General features: G+C 43.0%; 1 protein-coding gene across 1 annotated transcript; it reads left to right on the top strand.

Annotated features, from left to right (window-relative positions):
- Positions 1 to 3947: 3947 nt before the first annotated feature.
- LOC308288814 (uncharacterized protein) lies at positions 3948 to 20929 on the top strand (the record flags this gene model as incomplete). The annotated part of the gene is made up of 9 exons (XM_080730291.1): positions 3948 to 4338; positions 7130 to 7249; positions 13750 to 13806; positions 16566 to 16712; positions 17180 to 17347; positions 17617 to 17739; positions 18270 to 18678; positions 19150 to 19900; positions 20894 to 20929. The coding sequence occupies 9 exons, from the start codon at positions 3948 to 3950 to the stop codon at positions 20927 to 20929; spliced, it is 2202 nt and encodes a 733-aa protein (XP_080586417.1).
- Between the last annotated feature and the right edge of the window lie 1943 nt (positions 20930 to 22872).

The following is a 22872-nucleotide window of genomic DNA, read 5'->3' as shown; positions in this document are numbered from 1 at the left end:
AAAATCTACAAAATAACTAGTAGGTCCAACTACATTTTAAAAATAGATGTAGCGTGGAGTAAAAGAAGGCTACAATGTTTGGATCCGAGATGTATGGAGTAGAAGTAAAAGTATTCGAAATTGGAAATACTCAAGTACAAGTACAAATACCTCAAAATTGTACTTAAGTACAGTACGTGAGTAAATGTACTTATATAGTTACTTTTACTTGTTTGCATCCACCACCCCCACCAACAGCCATTGTCCTTATAACGGACCAGAGGATAGAAGCGCCTCCCACTCTGGTAGTGGTGGTGGTGCGGTCCCGTTATCTGCAAATTATCCACACTTGTTGTGCAAGGGATGAGACTGGTCAAGAGCAAGAGGATGTAGCTAAACCATGCAACTTTCTCCAAGTTGAATTGTGTAGGCCTAATTTTGAAAATGTATTCGGCGATGAGGTGGTGGATTCCTGTAATTTGCTTGGCAGGTATGTGATGATGAAAAACTATTTGTTTGTTTGCTAGATAACGTGTTGTTCAGATTCTTCTTGTTGCGTTAGTTAGAATTGTGGTGTATAGTAGCTATGATGCTATCTATGGATTCACAATGATCTGAACTTTTTGTGAAATTAAATTAATTTTGATAACGGAAAGCATTGGGGGTCCCTTAATTATAGCAAATCACTTCCAACCCGAGACATTTAGCTAATAATAGCCCCTTTATTTTTTTAATTTATTTGATCCTAAAAGGCTAAAAGCAAAGAACGTGACCTTTTTGAAGTAGCCTAAGCTTTAGTTCTGTTGTTTGGACTGTTTCTAGGATAAATTAAAAGTATTTGCCATTGCCATTCAATATGGGAGTTTAGTTAACTAGCACCAGGTGGTTTTAACTTAAAATTGATCAGAAAGGTCTAACCAGGTCAGGCTACAATTGTTTTATTTTTGTTAAATGATGTCAAATGAGATTCCAATATGATACCTGGTTCTTGAGAACTATTTGTAATTCTCTAGAAATGGCAAAAAACTAATAAAGCCTGGATACCCTGGCCTAGGGTCTGCCCCCCCCCTTCTAAGCCCATAGAATTGAAATAAGTGTGTACCCTAGGCAATTTATAGGATACTGTCTGCAATATTATTTTTGTTTTGCCTGTGACTTTTATGTCTTATCGTCTTATCTAAACTCTCTTTCTGACAAAAAGTCTGAGATAATTATACTCAGTCTCCCTTTTTGTTTACATTTAGAATTTCTAAGGCATACAGCTCATGAATATAAAAAAATCCATATCTTAAAATAATAATAATAATAATAATAATAATTGGCTTCATTTACTCTGTGTTTTGAGTAGCTATCACTGGCTGAGCAGCTGAGCTATTAGTTCTGTGACAACAAGATTGGAAGCTCGATCAAGCACAGCTTCTCAGTAATTGAAAGAAAACAAGACTGGTCTGGTTTAAATGAAGCTGCCCCTCCCAACACACATTTCTATCTCTGCTCACTTTTGAAAATACACTTCAGTCATTCCTCCTGCTGCTTGGATGAAGTCACACACACACACACACACACACACACACACACACACACACACACACACACACACACACACACACACACACACATTGCGCGCGCGAGTGTGTGTGGCACCTCTCCTGTGTGTGTGTGTGTGTTACCTACTCTGGACTGCAGCAGTCCAACCCCTGGACATCATGTGACCAAGAGCCCTGCAGCTTCAGAAGCTCCAAAACAATCTTAGGTCAACACAGCTCACAGTCGGCTTCTTGAGTCAGTTAGGCCTGACCGTTTTACAGTCTTGCCTGACACAAATATTTTCAATGCAGTAAGGCTGTCCTCTCATATAGTCCATTAAGCGATTAATCTGTTGGTTTGGTCTTTGCTGAAGACTTTGTTGATTATATATATTAATTTAATATATATATATATATATATATATATATATATATATATATATATATATATACACTGTATATATAAAGCTTATTGCCATGCACATCACTTGTAAACTCTAGAAATTATTTCAAAAGCCAGTTGCCATTGTGAAATCAACATTGGAATGTCAATCTCTGAGTGATTGCAAACACAATTTTACAGATGTGTTTATTAAATCAACTAATTGATTATTCAATAAATGCCTATGACTATTAGTCGAAGAATTTCTTTAGTCAAGGATACCCCTAAAACACAGCGATATTGTCATACACTTCACCTGGCTTATTTTGCAATCAATCATTAGGATTGTAATTTATTTAGCAAGGAAGCCACATACACAGCTACTGTATCGTACAACCATGTTGCTTGCTGAAAATAAAAGAGCGGCACATGTTTCACTTGAAAATCTGTTTATTTTCTGCAAGCAGCAGTCTTACGACAGTATTAATTAGGCTTAAGAGTCACTCCCTTTCTCCATCCCAGACCTTGACTCAGCACTGTTACTGTATGTGGTACTGTCTGGCATAATATAATCCCCCTCATTATGCATGGCTACTTATTACTGACACGTGTTCTAACAGGAAGATGATCTGGTAGTGTTCCTCAGTCTAATGTCCAACCAAAATTTTGTCTGTGCATGTTCCTTTGCAACATTGCACTGTTCTACAGTTGATTACCATGAATTACAGATTGACAGCATTGAAGCATTGTTATTTAGATGTTGACTTGTGACTACACTTACACCTGCACACGAACAGAAAAATACTAGTAAGACGCCTCAGGGTGACATGCAACCTCTCCCTAAAGGGTGAGGTCGCGCCAATTCTTTTCCATCTGGCCCATATATGGATTCTGTTAGTGATGGTATCATATGGGCATTCCCATATGAAGTCCTGTTAGATATGGGCTTAAAGGGATATTACACTTTCAAAAAACTTTTTGTCATTGTATGGTCTAATCAGGCTTGTATGAACACCCTGAACAGTTTTTAATTTTCTTCATTCAGTATTTAGATATTTGATGTAAAAGTTATCTGGCCCTCCAGGCCCAGGGCCTCTCCCCACACACACTCATTGTAACTTCAAACTCCATTTTAACCATGATAGATTCATTAAAAATACCCATTATTTTTTCTGGTGACTCAAACTACCCTCCTAATACGTGAGCAGGCCGTGTTTTTTCCATAACGTTTTTCATGTATTTTTAATAATTCTTTGTGAAAATGAAAAAAATTAAATACAATAAAAATATATAAAAAAGACATGAAAAACGTTATGGAAAAAACACGGCCTGCTCACGTACTAGGAGGGTATTATGAGTCACCAGAAAAAATAATGGGTATTTTTAATGAATCTATCATGGTTAAAATGGAGTTTGAAGTTACAATGAGTGTGTGTGGGGAGAGGCATGGGCGTGTCGGGCCTGGTAACTTTTACATCAAATATCTAAATACTGAATCAAGCTAATTGAAAACTGTTCAGGGTGTTCATACAAGCCTGATTAGACCATACAATGACAAAAAGTGTTTTTGAAAGTGGAATATCCCTTTAATATTGATGACATCAGGGAACTCCATACATGGGCAGAAAAGGGATTCTGTTAGTGTGCCATCACAGTGAAGCCAGAGCGTGATGTCAGAGCGTTAATTAAAGTCTATGGAGAAAATGAATTCACGAATACTATATACAGTATATATAAATTAAACTATAACGTATCTCTTAGCAAAATGCACCTCTATGTGTCCTGATGAAGCCGTCGATTTGAAAAAAGTTTATCTGGAAAGATGGGAATAAAGTGGGACAAGTACTGGCAGAGTAGCCCTGCCTGAATTCTATCCCAACCACTTATTAGCTACTCCAAGGCGTATCAGCTAACTTCTGAGCTCAACAACAGTGAGCCTTTTCAAGCCTCTTTTTCCCTAATTTATACCAGATTGGCAAATTGTTTTTGTATGGGGACACATACGACATACGACTGGATATAAATCAGGCCTTTGCCTCACTATCCTCTCTTCCCCAGGTATGCTGCCACCATGCTGCTCTGGGGTGCAGGTGTTTGTGAGAGATGAGAAGAGGTATGCGGTGCTGTTCCAGTCCGTGGTGCTGCCGTGCCACTTCAGCAGCGTGTCCACCCAGGTCCCCGTGGTGCAGTGGGTCTACAAGTCCTACTGCCGAGACCGCACGCGAGACGCCTTCAGCTTCTCCGACAGCCTGGGCGGAAGCGGAGGCCTGGGCGGGGGCGTGGGTGGAGGAAGTGGAAGAGTGGGTGGAGGGTACGACACAGGAACCACAGCGAACCTCCACCTTGACTGCTCCGACAGCAGCCGGACTGTCCGCACGGTGGCATCCATCTCTGGGTCTTCAGTCACACTGTCAGAGTACTACAAGAACCGAGATATCTCCATCATCAACAGTAAGACTACTGCAGGGCTCTCTCCATTTTGAATTTGTCTGGAATCTTTCACTTAAAAATGTCTTCTTTTTTTTTTTTTTACATTACACACCATACTAATACTAGAGTGTGTGAGTAGTGTCCAAGAAAGTCAAGCTGTTAAGAATCAGATCAGTTTATTGGTCAGGTGTTCACACAATGTGACTCCCTTTATACACAGCACAGGGGAAAGTGCTATGAAGTTGGTTTATGAAACAACATTTATTTTATCATCTTTTTCCTATATATCACACTATATTTGATTATATATTATAATTAAATAGGCAAGATGTAAAGAAGGAGAAACACTATTCTTTATTTGTTTAATAATTTGCAATGCAAGAAAGCAAGATTGTAGCCATCATGCATAGGGTTTTGAAAATAATTAATCCCAGCTAGCCAGTATAACCTAAATCTGTAACTTCAATAACATTCCAATGTGAAAGACACGTGCTAGCAATACTTGCAGCCTGATTTATACTCTGGTATTTTTGGTGCATCACTCTGTTATACGACATCTATACTATAATTTTGCGAATGTCTGTCTGAGTGAGTGAGTGTCTGTCTGTATGAAACAGCGTTTCTCCTCGGTGGCTGGAGCAATTGATCTGAAATCGCATCACCATCAGCATATGAACACACCTGACATAACTGTGAAGCCCGTTTGTCACTTTCACAAATCGTATGCTGTATAATAGCATTTTTATGGTGTATCTATATCTATTTAGCCTACAGTACCTTTTGTGACCACACATGTTAAGGGAGGGGCGCTGTTGTTCAGGCCATGCACAATCACACACAAACCCACACACACACACACACACACACGGGGGGGGGGGGGGGGGGGGGGGGTGCAGGCGGGCGGGCGGGCGGGGGGGGGGGGGTTAGCCATTAAACGAAACGGGTATTTCTTACATTGATGCTCCTACATATTATCATGCAAGCACCAGTTAAAGTTACTTTCCATCCCTCATATACTGTATGCACAGTGCACATCCCATAACCCACACACTGCACATCATTTTGGAGCTCATATCTTTGAACGGGTAAGGGCTAGTAGTATAAATTGAGCATGATGAGTAAGAAGCTGGTGCTAGTAGATGAGTCAAATGCATATTTCAGGCTTGAATTCAGGCTCATGTTACTGCTCTACCATTAACGTAGGATCACTGTCCTCCAAGAACAATCAAAATAACTGAATGCTTGTGCGAAAAGGTCCCCACATACAAATTATGTATTTTTAAAAGATAAATTGTCGATGCTGACCTTTATTGCTGAAGGCAGCATGAATTAGGCTTAAGGTGTGTGCATGTGTGTGTGAGAGAGACAAAGAAGTAGCATTGTTTGCGGGCCTCAGATTTATGAATCTCTGGCCCAGGGTAAAGAATCAGCCTTCTCTTCACTAGCCAGGCACAGACAAAAGAGAAGGCTTTAACGTTTCATTTATCCTGCCCTCTCTCTTTCTCTCTGTCCTTCCCTCTGATCTAGTTTAATGTCAGTCTTGTACTTTTTGCTCTGTAGATCTGACCACACGCCAACATGTTTTTTTCCCCTTTCCCTCTGATGTGATTTGATTTAGTGCGTTCCCCTCATTTTCCCCGTTCTCTCGATCTATCTCCTTTTGTTAGCTCGCCATTCCTCCTCACCCCTTCAAATGTGTGGTCAGTCTTCCTGAAAGGTTCTGTGTTCACAGTTCACACTGAGGTTCCTCTGGGCTCCTTGTGAAGTTGTATATCTGTACAAAAGCCTTGTGATGACAATATTATTGTAGATTATCATAAAGTGAGGATGAACATTCTTTCTTCTCCTTTATTCTAGAGAAAGGCATAATACATGAACTGCACATTAATTTCATTTTAATTGAGTCATTATGCAGTTATTTATGCAATCACCATAGTTATTATGTTGAGGTCTGGTCACTGGCCATTTATTAAGCTGCATTCTGGACATGCCTGAGTCTCCTCCCCAATCCTTGGCCAACAGGAAAAGGAAGTCTACCATTTCCTGTAGTTTGAATGGGTGTATTTATACACTCCACCACCTTTCATCGGAGACAGAATCCAGTCAGGGCAATGCTAGTGTCAGAGTAGTACCTGAAGCACATCAAAAGGATAATTATTTACCATGTCTTTTCTGAATGAGCGGTAGATGTTTGGTTTCTCATGCAGGTGACCCGGGTTTGAACCTTGGTTGCTATAGACTAGTCTATGCTATTTCAGCATCAACCTGTATCATTCAGATGGCTTTGAAAGTTGGCGCAGTTCAGGCCAAAGGTGGTACTGCAGCTGAAAATGCTCTGAGAGCCATTCAAAAATGAGAGAGGCTCTCTATTCAGGAGTGGTAATTTAGCCTCAAACCTTTTGAAAAACGTTTTTGGGACATAAACAATATGACATAAATACTTTTTAAATGCATGGTGTATCACCTTTAAGAAAACAGTCTGTCACTCATTAGGTTTCTCCCATGTAGGGCTTCATCAAGAAGAAAAGAAAGAAGGAAAAGACAGAGAGCAACCTATCTTGTGCGAACATTTCCTTTTTCTTCATTTGATATTTTTCGCGTCCAGCACTGTGTCAAAAGAAACATTGGGGATGTGCTAGCCTCGTAAACCACTAACTTCCGGATATCCAGAATGATCCCAGTAGATGAGACAAAAATGACAATGCGTTTTCCGGAAGTTGGTGGTTTACGAGGCTAGGGATGTGCATATCCTACTGCTTTTTTTTTAACTGTCACGACTCATCCCTGTCCTCTCTCTGACCCTCCCATACAGAAGCAGACCTGCGTATAGGTGAGCTGCAGTGGGGCGACAGCGGCATCTACATTTGTAAAGTGGTGATCTCTGATGACCTGGAGGGGGAAAATGAAGCCAGCGTGGAGCTACTTGTGTTGGGTAAGCCTTGGGTGTTAAACATTATCTTTTCTAATAACATGCCTCACTTAAAGGTGATACACCATGCAACATTTGTCATATTGTTTATGTCCCAAAAACGTTTTTCAAAAGGTTTGAGGCTAAATTACCACTCCTGAATAGAGAGCATCTCTCATTTTTGAATGGCACTCAGAGCATTTTTCAGCTGCAGTACCACCTTTGGCCTGAACCGCGCCCCCCCCCAAAAAAAAAAAAAAATTAAAAAAAACAAAACAAAACGAAAAAAAAAAATATTTTTCTTCAAAAACGGCCGTCGCTGACGTCAGCGACGGCAGCAAATCTGGACAGCCTGTTTTGAGAACCCGTGGGATGCTTTTAACCTCCGCCTTCCCAAAACCAGAGAAAGACACAATGGTCAGAAATGGGACTTTGTGAGGATAGAAGGTGCTAGTGGGACCCCAAAAAAAGGTTTTTAAATAGGAAAAGTGAAATTTCATGGTGTATCACCTTTAAAGCCTCAATACTTCGTAAACCTAGGCTCTTAGACTACTCTTTATTCCTAGCCTGGTTAATAAACCAGACTGCACAACACCACCCCCTGGCGGTAGTGGTGGACACGCAGTGAGGAATTAGTATGAGCAACGCCAGGCTACTTTATTGCGACCGTTAGGTCGCAGTTTAGTATCAAAACCTCCACCGGCCGTCCGTCCGTCCGTCCGTCGGTCACACGTCACACGTCACACCTTTGTTTGTGTACGGTGTGATGTCATACTGATGTCAGCAGTGTGATGTCATACTGATGTCAGCAGCTATGTCTCTATATGGAGTTATATGTTGTTCGTGTCCAAATATGGGGCTTGTGAGGTCAGACTTAGTGAGATTCGTCGGTTATCTCCATATATGGAGGGAGAACCAGCTTATGAGCCGATGAGTTGTGTCAGAGTCGAGATCCTGCTTGCATCTAATCTGTCGGTAGATAATGCCGGTCTTACATAAGGGTCATTTGTGTACGGTGTGATGTCATACTGATGTCAGCAGTGTGATGTCATACTGATGTCAGCAGCTATGTCTCTATATATGGAGTTATATGTTGTTCGTGTCCAAATATGGGGCTTGTGAGGTCAGACTTAGTGAGATTCGTCGGTTATATTTGTGGAGATAAGCGACCAACGGTCGCTTATCTCCCGATTAGGGAGTCTTACTGGTTCCCCTCTATACTAAAAATAGCAGACCTACAAGCTCACAAAGAGCGTCATTGTGAGCTTGTAGATCGGCTATTTTCAGTGAATGTTTCCCCTGGAATATGTTTGCTAGCGTTCAAGTGGTTTTAAAAAAAGTTACCATCACACAAAGATTTGGCGGGCACCCTGTAGTAACTCTGAGAACCCCCTAGGGGCCCCGGACCCCCTGTTGAAGACCCAGTACGTTTTAACCAATCTGCATGCTACATAAAGGTTATATTGTTCAATGTAACATCTACAGTGGTTGCTGGTGAGCTCCCTACAATTGAAATGAACATTTTAGACCCTGATCTGGTTGACACGTAGTACTGCCTGGAACACATAAGTGCGATATATCCCCTGGACGAGTAGGGATTCCCGCTTGGAAGAGCGGTAGGAGTTTAATTGGCCTCCCAAGTGGGAGAAAGGGGTTTGAATCCCAGGTAGAAAATGACACAACTCATTTGCTGCTTTCTGAGTTTCTGACACAAATGGTTTGCTGCTTTCAACATTGGGTACACAGTAAAATCCTCAGTGTTATTTGAACTATTTGCTACTCAGAGTGCAAACCACATGGACCAGGTTACATTTGTACACTCTCTCAGAATTAAATGAACACTATGGATTTTACAGTGCATTCAGCTGTAGAGTCGCCAACACCCATTGGCTCTCCCCACATATACGTGCTCTCACGTACAGTTCTTAAAGGTTGTTATTATGTAAAAAGGCGGTCTAAGGCTAACATATTCATCACTGGAGACAAAGAGAGCTCGTTTACAAGGTGATTTATCGGAAGCATTGGCTGTGCCTGGGCATTGTTTCCCATGCCCACGGTGTAACCATGGGGACTGTGCTCACTCATACTGTATGTCTCTGCTCGTTTTACTGAAACATACTGTAATAAGTGCTTTTGCAAATATGACCTGCACTTCTGTGCAACAAACCACATGGTGCTATGCTGTCAACATGAGGTCATCCCTCTGTGTGTGTGTGTGTGTGTGTGTGTGTGTGTGTGTGCGTGTGCGTGTGCGTGTGTGCGTGTGCATACTTTTACTGTACTGTGATCATTGGGAGGAACAAATATCCATAGAAGGATAGCGAGATACGAAAAATGTGGAATATGAGGACATTTAGCTGGACACCACTCGGCAAAAGGCAGTTTTGTGTGTGTGTGTGTGTGCGTGTGCGTGTGCGTGTGCGTGTGCGTGCGTGCGTGCGTGCGTGCGTGCGTGCGTGTGTGTGTGTGCTTTAGACAAACTCTCTCTATGCATGGTGTAATGCCATTTGTATCCTGTTGTTTCTTCACAATGTCAGTCGACTTGTCTGTGGACAGTTAACAAGTGTTACCATAGCGATGGCCGAGGCGCCATGCGGCTACTTACTTTGATTTACTCTGAGGCTGGCCTTTGTTTGGCTGACTCACAGGGTAGTACGTAGGCCTACTACATACAGTATATAGGCACACACACACACACACACACACACACACACACACACACACACACACACACACACACACACACACACACACACACACATACATACACACACACACACACACACACACACACACACACACACACACACACACACACACACACACACTCATGCGCGCTGTGTGTGTGCATACACTCATGCTGTGTGTGCAGTTAACTACTAGGCATATAGCTTTGATTTGTTTGCTGTGTTTGCTGGGAGAATCGATGGCATCCCATTTTATGTACAAACCGCTCCATGAAATACACTCTCATACACTGTCAGAGGCCAGTACATGGACAATGTTTCCTTCAGTGGCTCAGGAGGTAGATCGACCATGTGTGAACCGGAAGATTATCGATTCGATACCCCAGATACTCTTGGCTTCACGTCAAAGTGTCCTTGAGTTAACCTTTAACTTCCCCCGGTGAGGAGACTGGTTCCATGCACGCCACGGTTGCCTCCACCGTCTGTGTGTGAATGGATGAATGTAACGCACACTGCCAAGTGCTTTGGATAAAGGTGCTAGAAGTGCAGACCATTTAGCATGCTTTGACCTTTAAGATCTGTTCCTTGCAGGGTTCATCGCCATGCTGGCTTGTAGTTGACATGTATGTCAAAATTACATTTTTGCGACAGACATATAAAATGAGTTTACAATAATATTACCGGAAACACATAAAGAAATAGCCCTGAATGAGCATAACAGGTCTGTAACTCTGAGAGTGTTCAAATGGAACCAAATGGGTTCCATTTGTATGGGGGTTCTTGCAAATAAAACATTTGAGAACCGCTATAGTACCAGTGGACTCATAATATGCCATAGTGTTGTAGTAAATAAGTCATATTCTGAAGTAAACCTGGAGACTTGACATTCAGTAATTGGGTCTTATGATCAAAATAAGAACATTATAATGGTGTGTAAATCAAAAATGTGCCACAGATAAGACCAAGCCTTTGCCACTTCATATTGATCAACCCTGGTTCCTTGACATGAGATATCATAAATCTGCCAGCCAAAGTGTTGATTTAAAGTTTAAACATTTCAGAGTTAAATCAGCACTACTGGCTTTATTGTGCAGGCTACACAGAACTAGATTTCCTGGTATGGGAGTAGCTAACATGCCGTGCAAGCCACTTGTAGTGTTTCCATAACAACGGCTGGGGCCAGTCAGGGGAATGGGCTCTGGGAGACTTTGCCGAGAAAGAAAGACATGGAAGATTGAATGAGTGATGTAGAGAAGACAGATGGACGGATGATGCCATTACAAAGACTCAAAAAGCTGAGAGGGTGAGGAGGGTGAAGCAAACTGAAAGAAAGCATTATGACACAGATAACCCAAGGTCTACACAGAGACACACTAGTCATAACTGTAGAAAGGTCTGCTCTCTAGCACAGTGGTTCTCAACCTGTGGGTTGGGACCTCCAGGGGGGTCCCCAAATTATTTTTGGGGGTCCCCAGATGATGATGATAACTTGATGTGCAACACCGTTTTCCCACTCAACAGTAAACAAACCAAGATAAAGTTTAAGTGTATAGATTATAGAGGGTGTATGCACATTTCTAATGTGGCAATTTAAGGACTTTTTAATATCTCTAAAATGACAACATTGGCCAAATTGTCAAATATTAGTGGCAGAAATTATGGAAATAGCTGATCTACATGCTCACAAGGCGTTGTGAGCATGTAGATTTGCTATTTTCACAATAGAACTGTGTTATACAAAATATAATGCCTCAACTCTTAGTGCTTAAAATATGATTATCTTGGTGGTCGCGGCCTGAAAAGGTTGAGGACCACTGCTCTAGCACACTCAGCAGGGTTGAATGAACCACAGCAAAAACATGTGAAGTGAACTACTGGAGCATGTTTGCTATACCCTCCAGACAAACAGCAGTAGCTCAGTAGACAGCACAGATTCCACAGGTGAGCTGTCTTAATGCTGCTTGGTAGGGGGCCGGGGGAGGGGGTGAGGGGGGGTGTACAGTACACACTGTGTCAGCCTGGTTTAAGTCAAGATACTCATGATTGTCTGCTGCCTGGTTCTGTTGTGTTTTCCGTTCTCATGCCAAGCCAACGCTGTCCCCTATCCATATCCTACATGTATGAGATAGCACACTCACACTGAAATCCAATGTGTTCATTGTAAAACTGGAACCAAATGGACCCTCATGGGTCAACCAAATGGACCCTTTGTCCATTTCCATATACTCTTGAGAGTTACAGATGAATAAATTAACACTGAGGATTTAATTGCGTATGTACTGTATGCATGGACAAAAACACACAGCATATGATGGACCGACTACATGATCTCATATAATACCATCCTGCTAGTATAACAGATGTCTACTGGCTGACTGTTTTAAAGATTTGTTTTGGGGCTTTTATGCCTTTATTGATTGTACAGTAGACTGACAGGAAATGGGGTGAGAAATGGGGAGTGACATGCGGCAAAGGTTGTCCGGATCGGGAATCGAACCGGCAACGCCGCCAGGCATCCATGCCTATTATATGTGGCAATGCCTAAGTGGTACTGTATGCACCTGGACCAGTTGGCCAGCAGGTTCCCCAGCTGACTGTCAAACCTCTGACTGTCAAACCTCTGCTGAAGCCAAACCAGCTTATTTCACAGACAAAATGTAAAGCCATAAATAAGAGTGTAATGAAAGAGTAAATAGCATAATGCAGAGAGTAGCTGACCAACTGACACTGTAATACACTGGGTTGATGACTGGAATTATTTGAATACTGTATGAATAGGAGGGAGACCAATTAATTCAGATTTACAACGCTTTAATTCTGGTTAAATAATCCTCCTCTTTGCTAGCCACACGAGAGAGAGAGAGCAAAAGAGAGTGGTAGAGTGAATAACACTGCAAAAGACTTTGTTTCAGGAACCTCTGCAGGAAGCCACTTTCAATGGAGCTATGGAACTTAACCTCGCGTCACCAAGCTTTCTCGGGGGAAAGCCTGGTGATCGTTTACAACGGTCCGTTTGATCCTGTCTAGGCGGAAACCACAAGCAGAAGAAGCGGCGTCGCTTTGTTTTGGTTCCCCCCGTTTGTTTCCCCAATCCCTATTAAAATGCTCGAGTAGCCTAGTGTAGTCTTGCCAGTCGCTACGAGTTGGACTAAAAGATGCATATACCAAACACATTTTTATTAGGTAGGCCCTAAAAGTATGTCCTTGAGCGCAGGGGAATTATTTTGAGTTAAACTGTTTCCGGTTTGATAGTTCTGGTCCGTTCTGGTCCGTCTAGGTCAGGACAACAACATGACGTAGAGTGGTTTCCGCTCCCGACCGGATCAAACCCAGAAAAGTGAAGAGACCCTAGGCTAATGGAAATAGAGCTTTAATTGGTGTAGATAAACAAACCAACCTGTGACATCACGTGTTCTGCATGCAACATTATACCCCCTAACCCTTATACACAGCACCTGTGTGTTACTGGCACTCTTGTTATCTACTGGATGGTGAGAGGTCACTCTGTTCAGTGGAGTGGGAGAAATCCAAGGCCAAGCTGTCGATCAGAGAAGCTCTGTTCCACCCTATTCCAGGCTCTCTGACTCAGTGCCAATTACATTCTGATGCATGCTTCTGTGTCTGCTTGCCAATCTCTCTCTCTTTTTCTCTCCTTCTTTCCTTCTCTGTCTCTCCATGCATGCTGCTGCTTACATAACTATCTTTGAATCTGACATTCCAATTTATTTCACCTTCATTTCCTCTCCTCTCCTCTCCTCTCCTCTCCTCTCCTCTCCTCTCCTCTCCTCTCCTCTCCTCTCCTCTCCTCTCCTCTCCTCACTCATGCCCTCTCTGCAGGCTTCTCAGGTGTTCCTCAGGACCTCCTGCCAGACCTTGACATGCAGATTATGCCAGGTAGGGGCATGTGCTCTTGTCCCCTGGCCCCTTCTGTCCCAACCAAACCATGTCCTCTTGTCCCCTGGCCCCTTCTGTCCCAACCAAACCATGTCCTCTTGTCCCCTGGCCCCTTCTGTCCAAACCAAACCATGTCCTCTTGTCCCCTGGCCCCTTCTGTCCTATAACCAAACCATGTCCTCTTGTCCCCTGGGTCCTATAACCAAACTAACCCCACCGACTGCTCTGCTGTCCTAACGCTAGCCAATCAGCTGCCATCATTAATTCACTACACAGTAAAATCCTCAGTGTTCATTTAACTCTTAGCAGGGGGTCTTCAACAGGGGGAAAAAAACATTTTTATATATTTCTTATTTTTATTTTTTAAAAGATGTAATTTGTCTTTAAATATATAAAAAACATGATTCTGTCTCTTTTGAATAGCTTGTATACATGATTATAGAGATTGTTAGTGATAAATTGATAGTATTGACATTGGTTCTCAGTTAATAAGGTATGTTTATAAATGGCAGTGGTACGGCCACTTGTACATGCATGTTTAAAATAAAAGCATGGTTATTTTAATCTATTACTTTAATAGCATAGTATTGAATGCACTGTGGTATGTTTGTACACTTATACATAAATATACAATATATGTTGTAGCCCCACCCCACCCTATGAGGTAGGCTCCATCTCCCCATCAGTTTGGGGGTCCCTGGCCTTTTGTTGAATACCCCTGTCTTAGAGTGTACAAGTCGACCCTGTAAGGGTCCACTTGGCTACTTGTGAACACTTATAAATAGATAAACTAAAGATGGGGTGCCATGATCCCCCCCCCCCCCCAAAAAAAAACAAAAAACATGATGATCAGTTATTATGATTAGCCTACTAGGAGGAAGATTGTTTTCATAAGAGTGTACAGAAAGTGTTACAATTATGTTTTATGTGGCCACACACCTACCAGTTAATTATGCCTGGTTTTCAGGTGGGTGGTGACCCAGCTGTAGTTAGCCACACACCTGCAGTGTTGGGTGTATGGTAAAAGGGGAGGGGATGATTTTATGATGTCAATCAGTTCATGTTTTTCGATCGGGCCTTTTGACTTTTTGAGGCATTCAGCTTTCAGGAAGAAACCAAAAATACACAGGGAAGGCAAATTTGCACATTATAACCCCACTCGGTGGTCAATTAGAGTAATGCTCCATAAAAACATACAAAACTGAAAAAGTACAAAACTATGGCAACACCTCTTTAACAGAATATTACTGTGTATAAATACACAATGCATGTGAACGGGTGTTCATGACTCAAGGTGGTTGCACACTGCACTGCGTGTTTTCGTTGCGTTTTGGAAATCCGAAAGCCGTAGGCCAGGGAGAGAGAGAGCAAGGGACTCAGTGTGACAGCTGCGAAAATAGAAAAAAATCAACCCTGGTCCGAAAATAAATACGAAACGGGCGGCAGTGTGCAAACGTGATTGACATAACGTGAGGTCGATTTTTTTATTCACGCGCTCCGAAATTCACTCCGATATTCGGTCCGAAACACGCAGCAGTGTGCAAAGACCTTCAGTCCATGGGATAATCTCACAGTGAAATCGGGAACCATTTTGAAAATCATTGCCACCAATGAAACAATGAATTGACGAACACTTCTCGGTTTCCGCTAAGCTGTGTTGGAAAACATCTGTGGCATGTATTATTTACGGTTGTGGTTAGCTTGTCATCTCAGTTTATCGACCTCAAATTCTTGTCAGACAGTTTGTCATCGTGGAGTGTGTGGGATTGCGGGAAGGAATGGTTCAAATTAAATGTGAATAGCTCCCTTTAGCAACAATGGTATGATTCACCCAGCCAGTGTGGTAACTGCAGGCTTATCTTGTATTAGTGTGTATAGTGTTACATTTAGTTCATGTTCCTATCAATGTCAGGCAGCTCCCACGTTCCTTTGTACTGAACTGTCTTAACCCCTGTCTGTGTGTGTGTGTGTGTGTGTGTGTGTGTGTGTGTGTGTGTGTGTGTGTGTGTGTGTGTGTGTGTGTGTGTGTGTGTGTGTGTGTGTGTGTGTACACACGCGTGCATGTGTGTGCGTGTGCCTGTTGAGTTTGTTATGCAGAGTGAGATATTGCATTATCACTTTGTTGTATGAAAAATAACAGGCACATCTTCAGCCTCTTGAATAATAACAGCACAGATTGTCCCTCTCTGTCTCGTAGCATAGTCGAGATTCCTGTGATTCCAGGATTGCATTTATCTTCCCCCCATTCCATCTTTGAAGGAGTACAGTATATGGCACAACAGGATTGTGGATTGTGAGGTTTACAGGCATGTGCACACATAGACATCAAAGAGGGCTGGAGCCCCTGCCCTTTTATCCGTCTGTAAAAAGTGCCCTCTCCAGACCATGAATGCAGTTTTTACTATGGTGAAAGAAATGCAAATGCCCTCTTTCCATGCCATACCTGAAGGCAGCTTCAAGAGAATTGCCTTGTCCAAACTCTCCTGAACGCAGCATCTTGTTGAAAGAATTGCCCTCTCTGTGTAGAAATCCATGCCGTTACGCCACATCTCCAGTACTGACTTGAATATGCTTAGTTCAGTGTGGTAGGTTCATGGAGGTCGGCTATTTTCAATATTTTCCCCAAAAGGCCCTTTTAAAAATTGATTGAGGTGTGGTCCTGCTGAAATTCTACTAATTGTGTGTGTGTGTGTGTGTGTGTGTGTGTGTGTGTGTGTGTGTGTGTGTGTGTGTGTGTGTGTGTGTGTGTGTGTTTCCAGAGTGGCTGTTCGTAACAGCAGTGGCGCTGGGTGGTGTGTTGTTCTTGCTGCTGGTGGGGGTGTGCTGGTGCCAGTGCTGTCCACACTCATGCTGCTGCTACGTTAGCTGCTGGTGCTGCCCGGACACCTGCTGCTGCCCCAGACACTGTGAGTAGAAACCCTGCATCATGTGCATAAAATAAATCACTCATATAATGTTTCATAATTTCTACAACTATTAGGCTACTGAAGTATATAGGGTATTGTAATTATTGGTCCTGCTTTTCAACAGACTGGCAGATTTAAATTAAACTTGCCCAGAAGAGATTATTACATTTGGTCACAAATTCAATGAAAGTCAGGCACAAAGATACTAAGTATTTGGGCCAACAAGGTTGAAAGCCAAGGTCACATCGGAGATGCTTCTATATTTCGAGAGAGACGATGTTGAGAGATGTTGGTGCAAGCCAGGTGCAAACCTCGTTGGTCCTCTCAGGATTATAATATTAACACTACAGATGCTACTGTGTAGTAATTGGTTGTGATGCGGATTCTATTGCAAATAATGCTCAAGTTAGTCATACATTTCAGAATGAAAAATAAGTTGACGTGAATGTGTGTTTCTCCGTGTCAAGTGTATGAGGCAGGCAAGGGTATAAAGACAAGCACCTCCACCCCTCAGATGCCTGCCTACGCTCCGTACTTTGTCTCTGGCGTCCCAACCATGGTCCCCATCGCTCCTCCCACACTGGTTGACAAGATGTCCTCCATCTCCCCCTCTGACAGTACTCTGCTGACGGGAGGTGAGCTCTAAGTCTTAGTGTGTGCACTGTGCACTGTGTGTGTGTGTGTGTGTGTGTGTGTGTGTGTGTGTGTGTGTGTGTGTGTGTGTGTGTGTGTGTGTGTGTGTGGGTGTGTGTGTGTGGGTGTGTGTGCGTGCGTACAGACTGTGTCCGTGATTTGTTCGTTAATGATAAGCTAAAACATAATAGACACACATTGTAGATATACAGTATATATACACACAATCAAATGTATCCTCCATGCTGATTGGCTGAGTATGTGTCTCCAGTGCATGGAGTGGCAGTTCCATACCGTGTGCCGTCATCTCAGGACCAGCACTCTCTCAGGGTGCTGCAGTATGTAGAGAAACAGCTGGCACACTTCAACCCTGCAAAGTCCAACAGCCACCAGTGTAAGACTCATGCATGCATCAGCTCTGTGTGGCTTCACTCTCCACACACGATCACACAGTAAAATCCTCAGTTGTAATTTAACTCTGAGATTGTACAATATGTAACACTGAGTGTTACAACTGTATAATTCAACCCTGAGGATTTTACTGTGCAGTCTACTTATGAGCTGAAATAGAGCATGTTCTAGCTATCAAAAGCCCTCCCACTCTCTCCCTATTTCCTCATCTCAGCATGCTTCTCTGTACTCCTGGATTACTGCACATTCTTGTGATTTAAAGCTGGTGCTCAGTCACAGCTACAGTACATACCATGTGCATGCCCACGAGCCTGTGAGCATGCTTTTGACACAACCCGTACTTCAATCACTTGCATGATTTGAATCTTACTTTACCCTCTTTTCACAGCTTCTGAATCTCTATTTTCTCTCTAAATCTATCCTATTTGTTCAGCTCCATCAAAAGAGGATTTTAGTTTTTGATTAGTTTGATTCATTCAATCATTCATTTGCTTGTGGTCGTGTGCCGTGCAGCCTGCAGCGTGTCGGAGCTGAGCTCTCTCCACGAAGGAGAAAACGGCTTCCAACAGTCATATCGCAATGTCCAGAAGAAGGCTCTGCCCGCCATCCCTGACATGGACCCGCAGCCCGAGCCCCAGCGGACCCGCGATGGCCGCAGTCCAGAGCCCCAGCGTCACCGCGATGACCGCAGCCCAGAGCACCAGCGTCACCGCGATGACCGCAGCCCAGAACCGCAGCGTTGCCGTGACGGCCCCTCGTCACCCCGGCGTTACCATGACAACAGCAGTGCTGAGACCAAACGTTACGACGACCCCCTTCCCCCAAGACGCTACAGCGATGACCTGCCCCCCTCCTCCCAGACAAACAGGTCCACCCGCAACCAGAACCGGCCCAACCACAGCCAGGATGACCATCAGAACAGGTAAGGACAGATCTAGAGCTATAGATGTTCAATATTGGATTTTTTGACGATATCTGATTTTCCGATATTGTCCAACTCTTAATTTCCGAACTGATACAGTCTTTTTTCACCAAACGTAAACTACCGGTATATCACATATCTAATAAAATAAAATAGCTATAATATCTAGTTCAGACCTCACAGATGCGCAACAGACAGTAAAACAAACAAGTTGATTTAGTTGTGTTTTTGTTTAGTCTTTTTGTTTAGTCTGTAAAATAGCATGCATACGTAAAGACCGATACAGATATTTTCCAATATAAAGTTTTTATGCTATTATTTGCCGATAATATTGGAAGGGCGATAATAGCGGACATGCCTAAACACACATTTACACACATGGACTATGTCTATGTTCCTACATCCCTTTTGGTGCAACTCTCTCTCACTTCGTGACATTCTTTGTCTCTATCATATTTTTCTTGTATCTAGGTGGAATCCTCGTTCCGAACACCTGCAGAGGAAGGCATTTCGAACGGCCAGCCGGACGGGCTCACTGGACGAGCTGGAGGAGTTCGCTGCCTCTTACGGCCCGGGAGGAGGCAGAGCTGCAGAAAAAAGGGGAGACGAGAGGGGGGACTACGAGATGGAGCTCCAGGAGTACAGGATGTACCCTTCCTACCGCGACGGCCCCGCACAGCGGTACCACAACGATTATCACCGCGACGACAGCGACGGCTGTCACAGACAGAACGACGACCGGGAGGAGCATCACAGACGACACAAGGAAAACGGCCGCCACATAAGCCCGATTCCCTCACCTAAGAAGAGGCGGGGCACTTGGGATAGTGAGCGTCCTCCCGCTCCCCCGCCGCCGCAGACCAGCCCCCCGTCTTCTTCTAGAGAGAAGGACTACGACAGCACGTTTCTCAACAGACTCTTGGAGCGCAAGGACAAGTTGAGAGGCGTGGGCCAGGGGAGGAGGGGTGGGTCGCAGGGCGAGGATGATTCAGACTCGCCCTCTAAGAGCAGCTCTAAAAAGAGCAGCAGTGAATCGAGCCGCCAGTGTAGCCGCTCGCCTACCAACAGGCGCGACTTAGAGTTATTGCCTCCGTATGCAGAGACTGAGCGAGGTAGAGCTGACAGGACGTCTCCACAGCCCACATACAACCGGCCCTCTCAGATGCCGGGTCATATCCTGCCTGGTCACAGAGAGGAGCCCAGCGACACGTCTAGGAAAGTGGTGAGTTTCCTCTACACATTAGCCACATAAATCCTCTACTCTTAGTAAAACGGACCCTGCAAAAGGAGTTGCAACTGTACTTGGACTGCTTTTTTCTATCTACTGTACACCAAATCTCTTCGGCAAAAATAGCAGATCAACAAGTTCACGTGAGCTTGTAGATCTGCGCCTTTTGGCTAATGTTCCCCTCAGAAATATGGATGCTAGGGTCCAAGTGTTCCTGTAACTCCAGGTGTACAAATGGAGTTGAATTAAAACAGAGGGTTTTACTGTGTAGACTTGTAGATTGCTCACTATTGTATGCTATGAATTGACAGATCCATGTCCAGTTTATGAAACCTTTTTCAAATCTTGTCTCTATTCCCTAACTCAAGTAATTCCATAGCTATTAGAAATGTGAAGATAAGATTATATATTGTATTAGTCCAGCAGTGTCTTTTCATACACCTCATAGCAAACTGAACTGAGCTGTAAGGTGTAGTACGCAGAACTAGTGCAGTGTTAGCCGGCATATGGTTGGCTTTGCAAACATTTATATAGGCCTAAGTGTTGCTGTTGTACCTTTGACAGGTCAGGTTCAGATGCTACGAGGATGAAAACTAGGTTATGTATCCAACCATTCTTTGTAACACTTGACCCCTGGGTGACCCCTCGCCCCCCTATACCACACCTGGGCCAAAATATTATTCAACATATTTTCAAAGGGTTCACAATGCATATTATTACCAAACATTCATTCATCAGAGACTAATTCTGTCCATACAGGCATTCTAGCTGCATAAAACAAATAATTTGAAACAATTTGAAACAAAGTTGAAATACAGTTTGGTCCACTGTGGTCACACCCCCAAGTTCACAGCCTAACAAAGCTTAAGTCTTTGTCTCTTCACCGTCTGACTCTACTAAATTAATCCTCTGCTTTCATGGCTACTTATGATCTTTTCTGTTGTTGTGATCTCCTATACAAACTTCTTAATTCTTCTTTCTCACCAGAACACACTTCTCAGCCGAGATTCTCTCATCGTATGATCGACTTAAAGCCTCACATGACAACGGACACGTTAAACAGCCATCGGTGACAACGGGAAAGGCATGTCAAAAACAATGGACTGAAAGTGAATAACCTGCGTTTCAGGAGACTTTGAATGTCCATTGAAGCAACTTTAACAGTTCAAGGTACAGATGATCCCCCCCAGAAAAATAATAGGCATTCCGATGGGAACAGAAGTGATCAAGCCACATGAATGAAGGAATGGACGATATCGATAGACAAATGAGAAAATGTGCATGAGAAACAAGTGGAGCATGAGAACGTCACAAAGAGCGTGGTAAATGTGTGCTGTCTAGAATACACTGTCTCACTGGCCATCTTTCTCTCTCTCACACACACACACACCCCTTTCACAAACAAGTTTATAGTGGCATTCCCGCTGTGACGTCGCTGGATGATGAGGTCATGGCTTATTGGTTTCTGTCTCCGGTTACTCCATATGTCTCAGTGGTGTTAGACTAACACTGACCTTATGAATGCCCCTGGTCGCGTTAGAAAGTGCTCGATTCCAGGCTTTCCCGCTCCCAGCACAATGAGTGCATTCATATTCACTTGATGAGACAATTTAAAAGAATCATGGTTGTGAGACAGGAGGTATGTGACAGCACCATTACTGTAACCTAGCTTCAATGCAGTACAACACACAGGCTGTATTTGTATCATTTTGTGCCATGGAGTGATTGCATTCGTCAGCTAAAAGCACATTATGTTAATGAGCTTTAGCCTGAGCATGTCAGCCAGAGCTTTTCAGAAGAAAATTCAGCGTAAAGAACTAATACTCAAAGACGGTAGTTACTGAACATTTAGATATTAATGTTTATCTATGTTGGAAATGTTATCTTTGATTTTAAAAAGCTTGATGGAAATTTGTAAACTTTTTTGTACATTTTGAAAGCACTAATAGTTTCCTTTTTTTTTTTACGTTAGTATGATTTTTTATAATATGTGAATTTGGCCTATGCATTTGAGCTTTATGAGATGTTTTACTGGTATCTTTTGTACATTGTTTAAGTGTTTTGTGTAAGACTGTATATATAAGATTGTGTTTTTTTCTTCTTCTGATTAATGTTGCCCTTTCTTGCCTTATCACTGCTGTTATCAATGACTAAGCCAACATATCTAACACTTACTGTATGTGATGTGCATGCTCGCACGACTCCCACGCACACACACACACGCACGCACGCACGCACGCACGCACGCACACACACACACACACACACACACACACACACACACACACACACACACACAGAGAGAGAGAGAGTTGACAACCAGGGAAAAAGACAAGAGAGTCAGCCTTGACTCCCTTCTTAATATTATCATTCTACCCAAGTTTACCACATCATATTGGTTAGACTTGATTTGAAGATTAATTTTACTGTTTATTTCTATGGTCGATTTCACGATTGCAGTATTTTTGCTGACTGGTACGTGTGTGTGTGTGTGTGTGTGTGTGTGTGTGTGTGTGTGTGTGTGTGTGTGTGTGTGTGTGTGTGTGTGTGTGTGTTGTAAGAAAGAGAGAAAGAGAGGGATGACTACTTAGGTTTGTGCATGTGAGACAGTGTGTCATTTAGTGTGAGTCATGACCCCCAATGTCTTTGTCTATTGTTGTAATCACACGCTGCCTGTCTCTTTAATACAACTAGGTCAAAACAATCTGGAAACACTCGGAACAAACACACAGATCTGCCTACTCAGCCAGATTACGTTATGTCGTGCTGCGATACGTTAGTAGGCCTACTTATTTAATGTTTGTAATGCTTACCGTCCGTCCATCCATGCCAGCTAATAAATAAACATTATTTATTAAACTGAAGAACTACAGCATGTCTCATAATACAGACTTTTCCTCCATCATTTCAGCAAATAAAATCTACCAAGAACCAAAATATTTGTTTGTGTTATTCAACAAGTGAAC

The sequence above is a fragment of the Nannobrachium achirus genome (assembly GCF_963921795.1).
Source record: "Nannobrachium achirus genome assembly, chromosome: 7".
Lineage (NCBI taxonomy): Eukaryota > Metazoa > Chordata > Actinopteri > Myctophiformes > Myctophidae > Nannobrachium > Nannobrachium achirus.
Note: the sequence above shows the minus strand (reverse complement) of the source record. Positions and strands in the feature narration are given on the sequence as shown.